The 19,559-nt window shown below is 37.3% G+C and overlaps 1 protein-coding gene across 1 annotated transcript; it reads right to left on the reverse strand.

Annotated features, from left to right (window-relative positions):
* Nucleotides 1-15,928: 15,928 nt before the first annotated feature.
* LOC132053819 (WAT1-related protein At1g09380-like) lies at nucleotides 15,929-17,110 on the reverse strand. The gene is made up of 2 exons (XM_059445918.1): nucleotides 16,693-17,110; nucleotides 15,929-16,590 (listed from the first exon to the last, which is right to left on the reverse strand). The coding sequence occupies exons 1-2, from the start codon at nucleotides 17,108-17,110 to the stop codon at nucleotides 15,929-15,931; spliced, it is 1,080 nt and encodes a 359-aa protein (XP_059301901.1).
* Nucleotides 17,111-19,559: the final 2,449 nt, after the last annotated feature.

The raw sequence follows: 19,559 nt of genomic DNA on the forward strand, positions 1-19,559 counted from the left end.
CCTTCGTGAAAATTCATCCTCCGGCAAATTCTTAAATTCAAATTACTGAGTTGCTAAGAAATCACACGACCTGGTTGTATCCACCTTATAAACCAGTGAGAAAAATTCTATCCTAAAGATAATTTCTTCCTACAAATCCCGTGTTTTCCATTAAATTCTTTTTCACGATTTCTCTCTTTAATTTGTTTATTAAATTTGTCTTGCACAAAGTTACTCCATTTTATTATTTTGAATATTCTACAACAATTTTAGGATAGTAATTTTCCGGTTCAATGGAGTATTAATTCTTTATTGTACAAGTCATATCAAGATATGTAGAGACTTGAAAATTCTAATGATGGAAGAAGGGCTCGATAGCTTTATAATTCATATTATGGTTGATGTGGGAAAACAAAATTTTGGTCAAAGTGGTCATTACGTACATGAAGCAAGTAGTATTATTATTATATGGTGATGACTATTTATTACTATGGGAATCAACTTCAAGATCTGATCTGGAGAAAGCAATGTGTGGATCGAATCGATTAGAATAATTTGCCAGATATCGCTTCGATAAAGTTTACCAGTGAAATAAATGCATTCAAATTCAAAGCAACTTCTTCTTTGCTTAAAATGGTTGTCCCAGTTCAATTTTTGGAGAGAGTCAATGCAAGACTGAGGACTTTTGGTAATATTAATTATCTTCCGAGAAGGAATGCAACAAGGACAAAGAGAGGAGCAGATTCATCAAAATCACAAAGTCAACTACAAAGTGACAATTTAAGAAAGAAAACGACAAAAATCGGGTTCTACTTCCTTAACTCCACTTATTATTTATTAATGCATTTCTATTCTTTGTGTTTTAGTGAAATTCATTGAAATAAATTTTAGTGGATGACTGACTTTGTGATGATCTTGAAATGCATGCTAAATTTAGGAATATATATTTGACATGCTTATGGTGAATTATTAATTATTCCATGCGAAATTTAAAATTATCACAATGATAAAATTATGTCGCATAAAAATCACGTGGAGTTTCTTTTCAAATTATGATTGATATGATGTGTTTAATTTAGATGGATCTTATCTATATTCGAAAATTGTTGTAGCGTGAGAATAAATGATTTTATATTTAAATGTCATTTTATTAATAGATTGATGAATTTTTATGAATATGATCATTCTTGTGATAAGCATAATATAATATAACTCTGTGTTGATTTTGAGAGTATTTTTCATATTCAACCAGTGAACTAATCATAGAATGTGGTGAAAAATTAGAGGCAACTATCTGCACTCTAAAATTACTATGTTTTAAGATTTTCTTTAAGTGATTCTCACTGTAATTTTCTTTCGATTTGAGATATCTTTTCTTGAGATAATGGGAAATGACTCGTATTTGGTGAAGAAGATCGATGCTTCAGCTTAGATATTGGTGATGAGGTTTTGAAGGATGACAAAATTTCTTCCTCATAGAGAATAAATCTCCTTTTCATTCATTTGGTAAGTACTTTGAAAAAGGAGACTTAATCACGTGCCGAGTATAATTCTTGTAATCAAAAGGTACGTAAAAATTTTCTAGTGAGTGTGTTCTTGCTAATCAAATATTAACAGAATTTGAGATAAGAGAAAAAGAAAATGGTGGATATATAAAGTGTGGCCACACAAATGACGCTAACCATTCTTATATATTGTGATACTACATTAAATGTACTAGCTTATATCAAATATTGATAGATCCTCTCATTAAACATTTATTATGTGAGAAGATAGTGTAGTCTTGGGAAACATTGGGCTATTACCATTTTAATAGAGATAATCTTGAATGCCGTCTACTCTTTCATATGAATGCCGGTCATAACTGGAAATTCATATTTTAAGAGTTCAAGGATAAGTCACCAAGAAATGTTAACACTGAGATAACATTTCCTATGCATAAATATACACAAGGAATAGTGGGGGTGATAATACATACAAATGAATTGCTATTTCTTTAAAGCCCATGTTTGACTATATGCATTGATTTTCCACACAACGAGAAGGCTGAACTTTGTGCTTAACAATCTCGAGCTTATATAAAGTGGGGTGATAGAGCGGTTGTGGACACCCTTGATGATTGCCTATGCAAGTAAGAAAGTGAGGCCGCTTTCTGTGGATTTTAATTATGAACCATAGAGGACTTCGAATGTGATCGAGCGCAAGGTTTGTGGCGCCGCCAGAATAGTAACTCATGTATAATATGAAATATGGATTTACAGCCATTTAAACGTTACGTCGTGAATGATAAATCTGCGAAGGTGGACACGAGACCTTCACGACAAAGAGGGCGAGTATTAGCCTGTGTATAGACGATAAGATTTTTGGAGTCATAGGACTTGAGGAAGACCAGGTTCAAATTAAGTGGAGTACACGTTATGTTTGGGAAAGATTTCATGGTCATTCAATTCCTGAGTATTTAGTAAGGTCTTGAGGATGAGTTATAAGGTCCATTAGATCGTTGGAGAATATACACGGGTACCAAGAAAGTTCCATAAGGATTCGAGATCAAACGAAGCGACGAGAACGAAATCGGAAAGTTATCGGGAATTATACGGTCCAATGTACGGACCGTATATTTTATACGGCCCGTATATTATCCGTAGAACCCTTTCAAAGGAAGGGTGAATTTTCTGGAGATCTCATAGGAACATACGTCCAATATACGGACATAAATTGTCATGGACCGTATATTGAACCGTATATGACATAAGTCGGGTCCGAATTTTATTTTTATATATACACGGTTCCCTCTTCTTTTTCTCATTTTTCACCTCTCAAAACTTCCAAAAACCTCTAGAAACCTCTCATATCTTTAACACATATCGAGGAGGGAGCTAGGAGTTAAACATCAAAAGTTGGAAGAGTGGTGTAAATCTTCTAAAGGTTGATTTTGAAAATCTCTTTTGCAGTCAAGGGAGTTCTTCTCAATGGAGTATTTTTATCCAAAGATCATCCTTACATAATCAAGAGTATATTACAACTATTTCATGTTAGTAAGGGTGTTGAGTAGTTGAAAAACTGGAATTATAAACAAGTATGAAGTAGTATTATAGCTATGGTCATGGGGAATTCCGGAAATGAGTTTGGAGGTTGAATAATGTTTAACTTGAGGGAAGTTTGTGTATTATGATATTATGGATGTTGTTGTGTTGTTTGGGAGCTGTTTTGTTGTATGAGGAAATGTTGTCGAACAAACGAAATGTCGCCCAATTTTCGTTAGCCTTATCGCTTTAGTTTAAACTTAAGTATGCCTTCAACAATCTAACCTTCGTACGAACCCTCTATATGTACAGAGTCGAAAGTCGGAATAGCTTTTAGTCGACGTCATTAAGGAGACACAAAGGTATGTAAGGTTACCTCTTTTTTCCTTTCTTCGGGCATGATCCTATATTTGATTCCATATATGCCATTCAAACATATTCTACTCCCGAAATGCCAAAAGTTTATAGTTCCGAAGAATCTTACAATGACTTCAATTGAAGATTTTCGAGCTTAACATTCCAAATGACTTCGTACCGAGCGGGCTATAAAGCATATGGCCGCTAATTATCTTTGAGCTATATTACATATGGCCCAGTGCCATAAAGCATATTGCCTTATGTGGTTGTATATTACGTATGGTCGTAGGTTACGTCATGGATCACCAAACACGATCTAATGATGATGATGACGTCATAATGTACTCGGAGGTCTACGACCTTATGTCACTCCGAGAAAGCGTACTTTTATTTGGGCTCTCATGCATGCTACGTATATGATATGTATATATATGTACATATATGATATGTATATGTATATAGGGGATATGGGGAAAGGAGAGGCGCTATAGACGCATAGCCCCCTGATCAGCTGGCATACTATGATATTATCCCGGACGCGGGATGCCCGGACGCGGGCTATATGGGTAATGGATGGGGCCGTACGTGTTACACCTCGCATTTTGCACTTTCGGATACTTCGAGACAATGGCGGAAAGTTTAGGGTAAGATCATTTTTCGGTTCCCTCGTAATGCGTAAGTCGTTGGAAAATATTATTAGTGTGGGAATATTGCTAAAGACTAAGGACAAAAAGGGAAATTTGCAAAATGGCATTATGGGAATATTTGAAAAGGCTAGGGGCAAAATGGTCATTTCACGGGAATTCAAGAAAATTCCATAAAGGGCCATATTGGCCATGTGAAGAAAAAAAAAGGATGACAATTAAGTCATCTTTGTCAAGATTTCAAGAAAATTCTAGAATAAATAAATAAAAGGAAAAAAGAAGGAAAATTTAGAGTGGGGCATGTGCCCCTCACGGCTACATATATATATATATATATATATATATATATATAAGTTGTCATCTTTTAATTAAGGGAAGGAAAGAAAGAGAAAGAAAAACAAAAAACAAAAAGAAGAAGAGGAGAACGGCCACGAGGGGGTGGCGAAACCGATACCCAATTTGGTCCCGGAAAATTTGTTTCTTTATGTTTTCATGCTAATCGGAAGGCCCTCGTCGACATGGAATAGTTGTGGAGACAAGAAGATTGTTCGTTTGGTAAAAGGGCAAGCTAGCCGTGGGGATAAGAGGAAGGAAAGATAAGCAAGCGGGGGTGAACAAGTGTAGCTAGCAAGGCGGCACAGGTATGTGAGGCTTACTTTTCTTTTATGGCATGTCCTAGAGCCAATAAGTTGTAATATAATGTGTACTTGGGGTAATTCCGCTCCCGATTTCGAGTGTTTTATATATATATATATATATATATCACTAAGTTGTGTATTGATAAATGAGTAATATAATATTTGAATTAAAAAAGAGTTACGTAAGTACGAACACTCCTAACTTCGGTATGTTATCTCGATTTTGATTCAAAGTGGGCCCACGATTTCCGACCAGTTTTAAAAAAGAGATGGCATTTGATATGATTATCGTGTCTCGTTCCCCGAAAGTCCCGTATGATTAAACGTACCTTACTTCGTAAATGATCTCGGATTTTGCGCTTTGAAAGTAGGTCCGATATGATAAATGACATACGTCCGGCGTTCGACACAATACCGCAACGTTATATAATGACTAGGGAATTAAACCGAGCCTCGGTATCGGTAAGAATATTGGTTTGTCGAGTCTTGATTTATATGCATATGTTTCTGCACTACTCGCTCGCGCAAGGCTCGAAGCTGATCTTTTTTATCTTTCCGATATGTTATCGTGCGCACTAACCGTCCGTTATGTTTGCTCACCGTGCTTTTTTACATACATTTTATTTCCCTCGCGCGCGCGGGCCGGGATTTTATGATAATGATTTGATGACATTAATGATGTTTTTTCAATTTTACGCGTCCGTACTAGAGGGCCGGGTTATTACCGCGCCCACCACCGGAGGAGCCGGGTTCGATATATCTTTTGATTATGTGCATTTCGATATATATGGTTCACATTACCGCGTCCCTCGAAAGGGATCTGTTATCCGCATATGGATATGATCTGTTTCAAAGACTACGTTCGTTCTCGCATATGAATCGATTTGTCACAATACAAGACGTCCGTATGAGCATTAGTATGTATTTCTCGGCATTCTGTATGTGTCGAATGTCACATGAGCACGACATTGAAGATCTTTTCATGTATGGATCAAAGTATCAGATCCCGATTCTCGATTCGGTTATTAGATACCTTTGTACATCTTTATTTAGAAATCCGTTGATATACATGTGTTACATCTTCGGATGTCATGCTTAATACAAAATTCCTTCCTTGCCCAAACAAAATTGATCGACTAAAATGTAATAAACAGATGCACTTAATTTTTAAATGTTGTTTATAGTTTTTTGCTTTACATACTAAATTTTCCGTCCCCGTTCTTATAAAGTTTTCGTCATGCGCGGTAAAATATAGTCAAGATGTTCCGAATGGTGATGAGCTCCGATTCCTTCCGGAGCATTGCCGAGTCGAGCATGTACGTTATGTCTTTCTCGGATGGTACTAGAGACTTTGCAGATAGTGTTGTGGGTATGATGTGTCGATGCGTCAGCTTCGCTCACAACGTATGTCGATGTGTGTTATGTAATGAATTTTTTGTAATTACGGATTTTGTCGAGTTTGTAAGCCTATTACGTATTTTATAAATGTGAGTTTTTGAAAAAAAAAATTGGTGTGCGATAAAACGTGGGTTCGCTCGCTCAAGGTATGGGGTCGAGGTGCCCATCACGTCCCTCGGAAATCGGGCGTGAAAAAGTTCCACGGCGATATATGGATCGGGATGCACGTTCGCGACGTACATGATATGATATGTTACGCATATGCATGCGTAGCTCACTTAAGAGGCTATCACCGATTATCTTTTTCACACTGTTTTACCTTCTTGTTCTTCTGTTACTTTATGATATATCAATGTACATACTCGGTACATTGTTCAAGACATCCTTTTCCTTTGGATGCTTTGTGCTGTGCACCGCGAAGGTAGAGAGACAACCCATCAGGAATCGGAAGCACTTCCATAGTCCGGAGGTGCCGTCTACGATATATTCTTTTGTGTACATGTTTGGATATGATGGGGTCTGTCCCCTTCATGATCTCGAGTTTCGATTGGTCTCGTAGATACTTATGTGGGTAATGGAGGTGATATGACGCTTGATGTATATTGTGTATTATTCTTTTGGTGCACGTGAGGGCTTATATATATGTGGATGCATGTACATATTTTATGGAATTATATGTGTAATTAAAAAATGAGGTATGGTGCTCGGTAGCTAGTTCGGAGTGCCGTCACGGCCCTACAGGCGAGGTCGTGACGTGGTGTCGAGCCGATTCGTCTAGGATGTGTCTACGAGCCGTGTCCCGATGGGGAGTCTTATTTATGGGTGTGAAGCGCGCGCCACACTTATAAAAGAAAAAATTTTAGGAATAATAATTAACTGTTCTTTCCATAGATCGTTATAGGCCATAATGTAAGGTTTGAGTAACTAATTGTGCGTTATGATTTCCCGTGATGCCGACGAGAAGAAAGAAAATCCGCACAATATTAGATGCCTTGCGAAGGTCCAAGCCTTATGGGACATGGCGAGGCGGAGAGTGTTGCGCCCGATGCTCACTCCGTGTTGACCATCCCGGGAGGAGCAGATAAGGGCTCAACTCCTCCCCTATTCTCGGTCAGGACTTAAGGATGTTGTTCCCGCAAATTGCCCAACTGCGGGTTCAAGTGATAGGGCGACCGGTGCCGAGCCGCATAATTTGTATCATATTAAATCTCGAATTCTTCGGGTCGAAACAATCGTTTACTAGATATTGAGGACGTGGGATTATTCATGTTAAATTTAAGTGGCTTCGTTAATTATTGAAGTTTCTTGAAAGGAGAAAATCCCCTAATTAGATCTTTTATATCACTATTTGCCACGAGGTTGTGCAAGACCACAAAAAGTATATATGCCAATATAGCCCCCTTAATTCACTGCTCAACGCTCAAGCCGTGTTAGCGAGATCGGGGTACACCGGTTTTAAATAAAAAATTATTTAAGAGATAAGGAAGATTGATAGGAGAATTATCAAATACCAAAGAGATATAACCGACTCAGAACTTGTAAGAACAACATGATCTAAAGCTATGGACAACATAGTTACAACTAGATCGGCGGGTGCTAGCGGCCGTAAAGGGGCCGGAAAATATTAAAGCCCGGCCTTCTTCTAGTGAATCCTAATTTCTTTATTTATAGATAGAAATAGTTCGTGGTGATTTAGCCGGAGGTTTTAATACCACGGTGCGATCGATGCGGCAAGTTACATGTCCGCGGGAGGCTCCCAATGCTTTATATTAGGTTGGCCACATTATGGCGATGTCCGGAGTGAGAATCGGCCGGCCGATGATGAGTCCCGATACAGGTTCGCAGCGAGGTTCTTAAATGAACCGCAAGAATAAATTCCGGCGGGCGTGGCATATATAGTTTATGCGGTCTAAAAAAAAATATATAATTGACCCAGGACGGCAAAGGTGGAGAGCTTCTCCCGAATATGATATATTGACGTTTTTTTATGATGTTTATGCATTAATTTTAATCTTTGTCATATGTTACTCATACATTTTAATTATCGGGATAACCAATCAAACCTTTCGAATCAAATTAACTGCCCGAAAAGTCTAAAAGTCGTAGTGTGCGGCCCACATAAATTGATTGAATTGGAAAGAGAGAATGGGCATTAATAAGATCTAAAAAAGGTGGTCCGGTTCCAGTTAGAACGGTTCTGAGTGGAAAAACTGGCTCCCAAAGAGGCGATTTCTTTCTACCTCAAGGCGAGACAGATGATTGCCAAGGGTTATATTTATCACCTAGTTCGAGTCCATGATACGGAAGCAAAGCCGCCGACTCTCTTAATCCGTTCCGGTAGCCGAACGAGTTTCCGGCATGTATTTCCTGACAAAGCTTCCGGTGTCTTCGCCGGAACTTCGGGAGATTGAATTCACTATCGATGTATTGCCGGATACTGAGCCAATATCTATTCCTCCCTACAAAATGCTTTTGCAGAATTGAAAGAATTAAAAGTACAATTGAAGGATTTACTTGAGAAGGGGTTTATTAGGCCCAGTTCATCGCCATGGGGAGCACCCGTTTTATTCGTAAGATTAAGATGGATCCTTGCGGATGTGTATCGATTACGGTTGAACGGGGGTATAAAGAATAAGTACCCACTTTCGAGGATCGATGATTTATTTGATCAACTACAAGGAGCTATTGGTTTTCCAAGATAGATCGAGGTCGGGGATAAATATAAAGTCAAAAGGAAGATATTCATAAACGGCTTTTCTATGGTCATTATGAATTTCCGTGATGTGGTTTGGTTTGACTAACGCTTTAATTTGTTCATGAACCTAATGAATGATGTGTTTAGGCCATTCTGGATTTGTTCATCATTGTGTTCATCGATGATATTCAAATACTGCCTGATAGAGGAGAAATCACGAGCATTTGCGTCTTTGTTCTTGGAATTCTCGAGTACATGTATGCTAAATTTTCAAAAATGTGAATCCCCGTTGAACTCAATTTTTCTGGGCCACATTCTTTATGGTTCGGGTTGACACCCAAAAGATTTTCGTGAAAACTTGGCGAGGCCTAAACACCTACGAAGAGCTTTCGGGGACTACCGGGTATTACAGGAGATTTGTGGAAGGATTTTCCTCTATTTCAGCACAGTCGACGAAGCTAACACAGAAAGCCGCTAAATTTCAGTGGACAAATGCTTGTGAGCGGAGATTTCAAGAGCTGAAAGATAGGTTGACCCTCAAGAAAATCGACACTTCCCGTAAAAGATCGAAGGTTATGTGGTGTATTGTGATGCCTCGGTGTCGGGGTTAGGCTGTGTATTAATGCAACACGGCAAGGTCATTCCCTATGCTTCCAAGCAACTGCGAAAGCATGAGAAGAATTATCCGACCCATGACCTTGAGTTGGCTACGGTTATTGACGCTCTAAAAATATGGAGGCACTATTTGTACGGCGTCCATGTGGACATCTACACAGATCACAAAAGTCTCCAATATATTTTTAAGCAAAAGGAACTAAACACACGTCAAAGGCGATGGTTAGAGCTATTGAAGGATTATGACGTAAATATTCTATACCATCAACCGGTAAAGCAAATGTGGTAGCCGATGCCCTTAGTCGTAAATCTATGGGTAGTCGAAGTGATGTTCCGCTTAAAAAAAGAATTAGCTCGTAACTCCAGTGGCTAGCTTGGGAGTTCGTTTAATGGAATCGGGCGATACAGAACTAATGTGCTTAAGAGACAGTTTGATCCTTGGACACAGAAATAAAAGAGCGTCAATACGAGGATCCCAAATTGAAGTATTATAAAGGTGTGCAATTCCCAAAGGAAAAGTCACCATTTAAAGTCTCAGCAGATGGGGTTCTCAGGTACCAGAATAGGTTATGTGTTCCGGATATTGCGGGACTTCGTCGTCGGATTCTGGAAGAAGCCCATTATTCCCGTTATTCCGTCCATCCAGGAGCGACGAAAATGTACCATGATCTTAAACTAATGTATTGGTGGGAAGGAATGAAGAGAGATATAGCCGAGTTTGTGGCTCAATGCCCGAATCGACAAAGTAAAATCGAGCACCTAACCAAATAGGGTTCTTGCAAGAAATGGAAATTCCAACCTGGAAATGGGAGGCGATTGTTGACACCCAATTTTGTCCCTCCTTTATTCTAATTTATTTCTTCGGTTTAATTTATTGACGAGTTAAGTATTTTATTTTCACTACTATTAATATCATTATTTTCATTTTTTTCACTATTACTAGCATCACTTTATCACAAATTTCAAAAGGGTTTCGTCACTTTATTTTCGTTAAATTAATTATACTTTATCAAGTCCTTTATTTTCTACATATTAATCATAATTTATCATAATATATATATTGTACTAGATATTAAGTTAAAAGCCCAAGAATAATTAAAATGAAGGAGGAATGACCACAAATTAAATTCACTATTCAATTTTTAATCGTCCAACTCGGTGGCCCAAATGATGGTCACCCAACAACCCGATTAAGGCCACCAATTGAACAATTCCCATTTTTTGCCTAGACCTAACATCTCTTTCTCTCACCGTTTCTTCACTATCCCTCGTCCCTTCCATCTTGAGCAAGAAAACAAACTTCACTCAACCATGGATCATTGCCATGCCATTTTCGTGCAATACATTTCGCCCTCTTCTATCATTTTAAACGAAAAGCTAAGCTACTTTCTCTCCAAATAAATCGTGCCTTTCCATTTCCATGAAATCGTTGCTTTTCGAAGGCCACGGAAAAGGATCACAAACAAACAATTTTGAGTACAAATTCTAACGTTCGGATTTGAAAGGATTTCAACTTCAAATCCCGCCCAAACAAAACCCTAGCACTTCCTTCCATCTATAAAAACGACTTTAAATTCTCAAAATCAAAAGGGGGGGTTTTTTGGAACAATCGATACTTTACCACATTCAACTTTATTTTTCGACTATCACTCAAAATCTCGAATTTGTCCAAACCGAGTTCTTTTCGGTCTCAAAAAAAAGAACGTATATTACTCTAAATCACTATATTATCATATAACCGAATTTTGGGTTCAGTCGGAGCGCCCTCTGTTCGTCGTGTTCGAGTAGATTCGAGACCTCGACGTCCTAGTTCACTGCACCCGAAAGAGGTAATTTTCCTTTATATTTTAGCATTTTGACATTCTTTTCTTAGTTTCATCTTTGTTCAAATGGTGATTATTTTTCTTTAGTTTCTTTGTGCAAAGATGTGAGATGATTGTGCTTACCTTTCGTTCGTTCTTATTGTACTTGGCTTAATATTTAATCTCTAGCTAAAATGTCTTGTTTATTAGAAATCGAGGAATTAATTAAGCGTGTTTGAGTTTTTTACGAATTTAGATATTTCATTTCATTTCAACTTTCAATATGTATGCGAAGTATGACTTCCGTTGCCTGATTCGTTTTCATCTCCATGTTTGTTAAATATGTCCATTTACAAATATGAATATCCTCATTGAAAGCCGCTCTTTTGTGCGAATTGGCGTTGAGTTAATAGATCAGCTTCCCATGTGGACTGAAGTCATTACAAAGCAACTGTATTTTAAAAGGATTAAAATGACAAGTATAAGTTATGCAATTTATTTGTGTAAAGAATGTCGGTTAGGTTTCCTTTACTACATTATCGATTAAGCATACAGTTTCAAAATGCCTCTTGCCTTAGGACTAATTCATTTTGTTTACGTTTTCAATATGACATGGATCATTTTTCTTATCGTTTGAATCCCTCCTTGTCTTTAAATCTTTCTGTGTTTGTTAGTTTGTTTTGTTTTGCTGTCTACCTATGCTTAGTTAAGTATACTTTAGGTAGTCATTTGTTGATTCATTCACCGTTTACATGCTTAATATGCCTAGTTAGGTTAGTTAGTTGTTTATTGGTTTATTTCCTGTTATGTGCTTAATGGGTTCACTGGTGGCAGCTTAGTGGGTTTGGTTAGTCTATCCTAATTATAGCATCATATCATGTCTGCTTGTTTATCTTCTAGGCCTAATTTCATTATGTGATAGTTCTATACAAATTGGTTTCAGCTACCACATTAGTCTATTTAAACTAGTCTCATGCTCATATATACTACATAACTAAATATCAAGATTACATAGCAAGTAAATATGCTTATGATACAATCAAGAAGTGATTTTTATACCTGACCAGTACGATCAACTAGATCAAGCACCTTCTTTAGGTTCTATTGTCGTTTTGCTCAAAAAAGAACAGTGGTGGCTGAGCGTGTTCCTTTAACGTTATTATCATCATTTAAATGTTTGAATGATAATGTGGTTATGGATTTGCTCGTTTGTTTCCTTCATTATTAAGAAGCAATATAGCATCTCTAACTCCTCCTCTTTTACTTTGTTTATTTTGCATGACCACACCGGAGCCGAAGAGTTTCACTTTGAAATTCAACGACGCTGCTATCACATGGAGCCCGTACATGCTTGTTCGTTCCCAGCTTCACGTCGCTTAAAAGCGAACCAAATCAGATCTTTCTGTTTGAGAATCAATATCGGTTGCGGATTATTTTGTCTCTGCTTGTTTTTCTACTTATGTTATGCTTGTGTTTGACGATGACTCTTTGATGGAATTACGTGATCATTATTTGCCCCTTTCGGTTTGTTTGCCACTTAAATTAAATAACGGATAGCTTTGACCTCATAGGGATCCTCATTGCTATTATTTAAAGACTAAAGTGTGAATTGATGAACCGAGAAAGATATACAACTAGATATTGATACCTCGCCTATAAGTAATATTTTGACCTATAACCAAAATCTTTTCCACAAACTATTGTCTCATTTTAAGTTAAAAGAATCAAGATTCACTCTTACTATTTTAGAAATTTGAAACATCATAAAATTTTCACTAACGATAGCTTATTTTGAGAAATAAAAAGGCAGACTAGTCCTATGGATAACTTTTTCACTTTAACTCTTTTAAACACTAGAAACATGTATTTGTTAAAAACCTTTGCATGATAAAACTAATGATATTTCATAGGTCTTGTTTTTTTTTTTAAATAACACTTAGAAGCCTCTTTCATGCAAATTACCATATTTTCTACGTAAATCTTATTTTATAAGATTATTATATTTAAGATCTAGCAACACTTTAGGATATCTTCTCAAATATTTTAAATACTATATTTATAGCCTAATTAATTGTAATATATAACCATTGTTAATGGGTCTCAAAGGGTGCCTAATACCTTCCTTTTAGACTAATTGAACCCTTACCCAGATCTTTTTGGTTTCGTAGACTTTAAATAAAATCAACTTTAGATAATTACTTTAATTAACTTTAGGTGCCCTAATTCACCGTAAATAATTAGGTGGCGACTCCTTAACTTTAATTAACCCCGGAATTACCCGGATGTTGTAAACTATTTTGACTCTGGTTAAAATAGGGTATGACAGCGATCAATATGGATTTTGTTGTTGGACTACCTCGTTCCCGGCATAAGTACGACTCCATTTGGGTGATTGTTGAAACTCACAAAACACACATTTATATATATATATATATATATAGACTATATAGATTATATATTAAATATATATATATATATATATCCATTATATATATGTGAGTAGGAGCACAATTTACTAATTCCGGAGATCCTTTCGAAGGATTGGGCACTTTCCAAGTAAAATTTAACCGCATTCCATCCACACGGACCGATGGGCAAGCTGAACGCACTATTCACCTTAGAAGACATGTTGCGAGCAGAGATTTTGGCGGAAATTGGGTGGATCATTTACCACTTATTGAATTTGCCTATAACTCTTCTTATCATACCGGTGATGGAGATGGCTACTTATGAGGCCTTATATGGGAGAAAGTGTAACACTTTGTTGGATGGTTTGAAGTGGGAGAGACACACTAATAGGCCCGAATTGATCCAACAAGCGGTTGAAAAGATTAAGCTTATCCGAGACCGGTTGGTGACAGCTCGGACAACCGCCAAAAGTCTTATGCCGACAACCGTGAGAAATTTAGAATTTCGGGTTAAAAGATATTCTGAAGGTGTCGCCAGAAGGGGATAATGAGGTTCGGTAAGAAAGGTAAGCTCGGTCCCCGATACATTGGGCCTACAAGATTGTACGCAGTGGGCCAAGTAGCTTATGGTCGGACTTACCCTCGAGCTAAATTCGGTTCATCCGAAAATTCTTCCATGTATCGATGCTTCGTAAATGCATTGGGGATCCGACCAAAATAGTGCACAAGCGACATTCAAGTCACCGAAAGCAACTATGAAGAAGTTGTTGCTATACTAGATAGACAAGTGCGGAAGCTTAGAAATAAAGAGGTCGCTTCCAAAGTCTTGTGGAGGAATGATAATAGAGAGGAGATGACTTGGGAAGCGAGAAGAATTATGAAAATCAAATATCCACATCTATTTTCACCCCCAACGGAGGCCCAAGATGAAACACCAGTGTTCACAGGTATGAAATGCCTTACTTTATTACTTCTGAGCCGTGTGTGGCCATATTCCTTATTGTTGATGTTGTAGCCCCCGTGGCGATGTTATTTTGGGTTGCCGTTTGATGGTAGTGCCAAATTACAGTGGGAAACTCCGGCGTAAATTTTCGTAGGATTCCGAGAATTTAACATTCGAGGACGAATGTTCTTAAGGGGGGGAGAATGTTACACCTCGGCCATTTCGTGACGTTGCGTCGTGAATGGACTGACGTCGGTCAAGGCGGACACGAGACCTTCACGACTAGAAGAGGGCGAGTGACAGCCTTAGTGTATAGACGATAAGATTTTTGGAGTCATAGGACTTGGTGGAAACTAGATTCGTCAAAAGGAAGTGGAGTACACGTTATGTTTGGGAAAGATTTCATGGTCATTGAATTAACGAGTATTTAGTAAGGTCTTGAGGACGAGTTATAAGGTCCATCAGATCGTTAAGGAGGTGTTACACGGGTACCAAGAAAGTTCCATAAGGATTCGAGATCAAACGAAGCGACGAGAACGAAATCGGAAAGACCGGGAATTATACGGTCCAATGTACGGACCGTATATTTTATACGGCCCGTATACTCCGTATACATCGCTCACCTCAGCTTTTTTGTGTCAACAAAAGTGCACTTTATATGTAATCAACCCAATGTTTCATGCTCAGGCCAAGCATATCGAGATAGACTATCTTTTCGTTTGGTAAAAAGTTGCTCTTGGGGCACTCACTAAACGATATATTCCATTTGGGCTTCAAATTGCAAATATATTCACTAAACCTCTTCCAAAGCATCCCTTTCGATCCTTTCGAGCCAAGCTAGGAGTACATTCAGTCATTACCTCCATCTTGAAAAAGGGTGAAGAGGAAAGAAGCTATATATGCCAACTAAGGAATATGTCAACTAAGGTATGAAGTTGAAATCAATATTAAGAGTGAAGAAGCCATAAGGAAACCGGGAACCAGTATTTATAAATTTGGAAAAGGATTATGCATGCATTCAATATTCTTTCTTATATAGTCGTTGGTCTTGCATTGAAAATTAATTTTTCATGCCTTATTTATTCTCTAATCTCTTGTGTATATATTGACATCATAAATGTCAGAACACAACATAAGGAATGAGATTATAATTTGTTCAATTCTCTTAATACGCAAACAAAATACATCAGCATTTCAAGAGTACCTTTATTACTACACGCACCAACCTTTTTCTCTTTTTTAGCCACCACAAAAATAGACATCTATTAGTCCACAGAGTTTCACAAATTCAAAGTTTCATCCGATTAAGAACAAAAATTGCAAAAGTACGATTGTTTCATTAAATAGCATCCGGGGGATGTAAAAAGATAAAAGAGTGAGCTCCATTCCAAATATAGTGCTAGACAGAATCTATGGAGCTGACAAATTAAATTTTAGAATTGTTCAAATTTTCTTGCTGACTCTCCAAATTTTCCACGGCCATTTCTTTTTTGGAGCCCGAATTTATCAATGCTCTTTCTTGCTCTGACTCCACCCAATTACCCCACAACACCATAAGCAGTCCCAAAATAATCAAGGTAGATCCTATAATCGTTCCCGTGTATATTTTTTCTCCAAGTAGAAGCCAGCTGAGTACGGAAACAATGATTATAGGTAAAGGGTTAAATATGGACACGAAAAAAGGTCCCTTCCTCCGAATGCACCAACTCATCACGAAGTAAGATAGAGCCGAGCAGAAAACTCCCGAATAAGTAGCAGAGATAACTCTAACGCCACTGCTCATCAATGACCAGTCAGATTGGTCGTGGTCAACGCAAAACCCAATGACCAAACATATACAGCTGGCCATGAAGCACATCAAAGCTGTGCTTGAATAGGTGGCTGCATACTCACGATTAACTTGTGCCTGGATTATTGACCATATTGACCAAGACAGAGCACTCACCATGACGAGCAGAGGGCCTAAGTACTTATTGTTGGTGCAAGTATTGCTTTTGTTGTGTGTGATGTCCTCTAAAAGTTTCCAATTAATCTTCGGTTGGCCAATAGGGACTACTGAACCATGGTAAACCGACAGAATCACGGCACCTATCAGGGCTAAGTAGTTATTGTTGGTTCTCGTACTGCTATGAATCTTCGGTTGACCAATGGGGACTACTGGACCATGGTAAACTGAGAGAATCATGGCACCTCCTATGCTTATTAGAGTACCGAGCACTTTGGCTATCCCTACATTTGTAAATTTGACTCTCTCGTGTCCACTAATGACAACAAGGAGAAAAGTGAATGCAGGCATTAAGTTTGTTAAAGCAGATGCAACGGTGGGATTGCAATACTGTAGGCCAACAATATACGTAATTTGGTTCGTCGATCCCCCAAAAATAGAACACATGAAAATTTTGAAAAATGTTGAGCGTGTCATGGTAGGTCTAGTATTTCTCTCTCTGAAATAAGCAATAGGGCACATAATCAGTGCAGCGAATATCTGCCGATATGCCACATGAACAAAGGGGTTCATGCCAGTGTTCATTGCCATTTTGGAGAGCAGGTTCATACCTGCGAATCCAATTTGTATCATTGTCATTAACAATGCAGGTAGCCAAGCCATTTTGCTGATGTTTTGATCACAAGCCGAACAAAATGAATGTTATGCTCAATGTTAAGATGAAGAAATCTGCAATGTAAGGGTCAGTGAGTTTTCGGTTCAATGCTAAGATGAAGATAAGGGCCATTATTTATAATAGCGAGCAGAATAGAGAAAATGATAAGAGTAATTATTTCTGATAAAGTAATTATTGCATTTTTGTATAGAATTACAAAAATATAGAATAAGAAGCAAGTTGTAGAACATATTACTCCTACAAGTAACATGTCAAATAAGTTATAATTCAGAAAAGTCCTAGATGTTGTGCAACACACAACCCTAGCGCAAGCCTAAATGGGATTTACTCCAGTTTTGTCCGAAACCTCTTCTTTCTTTAATTTCCTGAACGTCTTATTATTTCCTGCACTTCCTCTTCATGCTAATCTTTCATAAAAGATGATGGTATTTTGCTCTTAATCTTTAGATGTGTGATATGGAGGGTATGTATAGGTAAGTGTTTTTTTTATAAGGTTAAAATGGTTATATTGTTTTTCCAAAGTTATACCTAGTATTATTTGAGAGTAGGAGGAAAATTTACATGGTGCGATATTAAAAAGAAATGGCTGAAAAAGTTGGTTGACTTCCAATGACAAAGCACTTGAACAGGATATAAGAAAATAAAAAAACAAAAATATAAACTCTAAAAGTTGAGCGGTATGAATATTCAAAGAAGTTAATCTACACAAGCAAAGATAGTAGCAGATGGTAGCAATTACGTTCTTTGTTAGTAGTTGTGATTTGCAAGATTATTAAGTTATCTAAATTTTATTTTATATATTTAAGATATGTGCAAAATATATGGTTGTTAACTATGGTTAAAATTAATAATTGTAGTTAAATAAAGTGACACGTGTCACTTATTTATTGATTGGGTGTAAACACCCGATGCGGATAAGTTTCCCCTCGTATCCCACACCTGTTAACACCTTTTAAACACCCCAATACACTCAAGTGGGTTCGATCTAGTTATACAACATGGAGGGGGACATAATATGATTGTCATGTAGATACTATCCATATTTAACTTTCAACAATGGTAAAAGTTCTATTCAATAGAACTATATTACAGAAGAACTTATTCTAGATTCTCCCACCAAACAGAAGCATTCCTTTTCAGCTTTATTGTTACAGTCTTGACATGTTTCTCACTAGGAATATCTTTAAGTTCAAAAACTCTTTCTACCATGTGCAACCAATAAAGAAAATCATCAGGGTGGAGTTTTCCTTCAAAGTCAGGAATATCAATTTTAATTTCCATAACTCTCATATTTTGAAATGGACCTTGTGAGCGATATCTAGGCAACTCTTCTTGAGGTGAAGACTCATCTTCAACAAAGGAATTGATATAATCTTTCTCACTTACTGAACTGTCATTATTGGCTTCTGCGTTTTGAGCTTGGTTTTAAAAAATTTCATGTTTTGCAAGTTGTGCCTATAATTCTCTAACTTGGGCTCGTAATTTATTTAATTTAATATCACGAACAATTCATTGACGAGGACTTTGATGTCTTCGAGGCATGTTTGGGTCTTACAAAGACACATAGTATGAATAATGCACCAGTAAAGTTTCGAGGAAGACTGAAGGGTTCACTATTGGTACCACTTAAAATCCCGACTCCTTAGGCAAACTGTAGCCCCATTTTACAGAACTTTCCATGACATACACTAGTTCACACAATTATGTGACACAAAAAGGACAAGGAGTAGTTTTCCAAATAATACACTTAAGGGGTAAAAGTAATAATATGAAAAGTTAAAAGACCACGACGCAAATATGGAAAGATAAAGGGACACAAATGTAATTATGAAAAGATGAAGGAAAAATTAATTACGAAAACAATAGAGACGAAGATAAGAATATTAAAAAAAAAACTAACGATAGATACGAAAACAAAAGGCAAAGGATAGAAGAAATTCTGAGCAAGATGCCAGAACGTCGGGGGTGCAAATATTGACGAGGTTAGGAACTCTACTATGACACGATAGCTAAAAAGAAGGTCACCTTAATTGGCTATATCCAAGGACTCACTTACTTCTTAAGAGGAAACACACTCTCCTAAACGAAACATACTAAAGCTCAAAGATTTAAATAAAAAATTTATTCAAATTTAAGATGGTTTACATTATGGCTCTAACGACCTTTATATAGGCTTACAAAAGCTAAGCGAAATTGTCCCCCAACCAATGTGAGACTAAAAGCCTACTAAAAGATAAGGGTACAATTAAGAGATAAGGAGACAACTTAGAAGACAAGAATAACAACTAATATTATCTAGATAGTTGCTTCATCAGCATATGGTAAGCTGCGGCATCACCATATGGTAAGTGATTGCATCAACATAGGGTAAGCTCTTGCTTCAGCTATAGAATGTAAATCCCTTCAAATTACAGTTAGATCTTTGGCTACTTCTTG

Source organism: Lycium ferocissimum, chromosome 4 (genome assembly GCF_029784015.1).
Source record: "Lycium ferocissimum isolate CSIRO_LF1 chromosome 4, AGI_CSIRO_Lferr_CH_V1, whole genome shotgun sequence".
NCBI lineage: Eukaryota > Viridiplantae > Streptophyta > Magnoliopsida > Solanales > Solanaceae > Lycium > Lycium ferocissimum.

Coding starts and splice junctions, on each gene's coding strand:
- LOC132053819 (XM_059445918.1), bottom strand. CDS start 17,110: ATGGCTTGGCTACCTGCATTGTTAATGACAATGATACAAATTGGATTC. Junction 16,591..16,692: donor TACTCTAATAAGCATAGGAG/GTGCCATGATTC, acceptor TAGCCCTGATAG/GTGCCGTGATTCTGTCGGTT.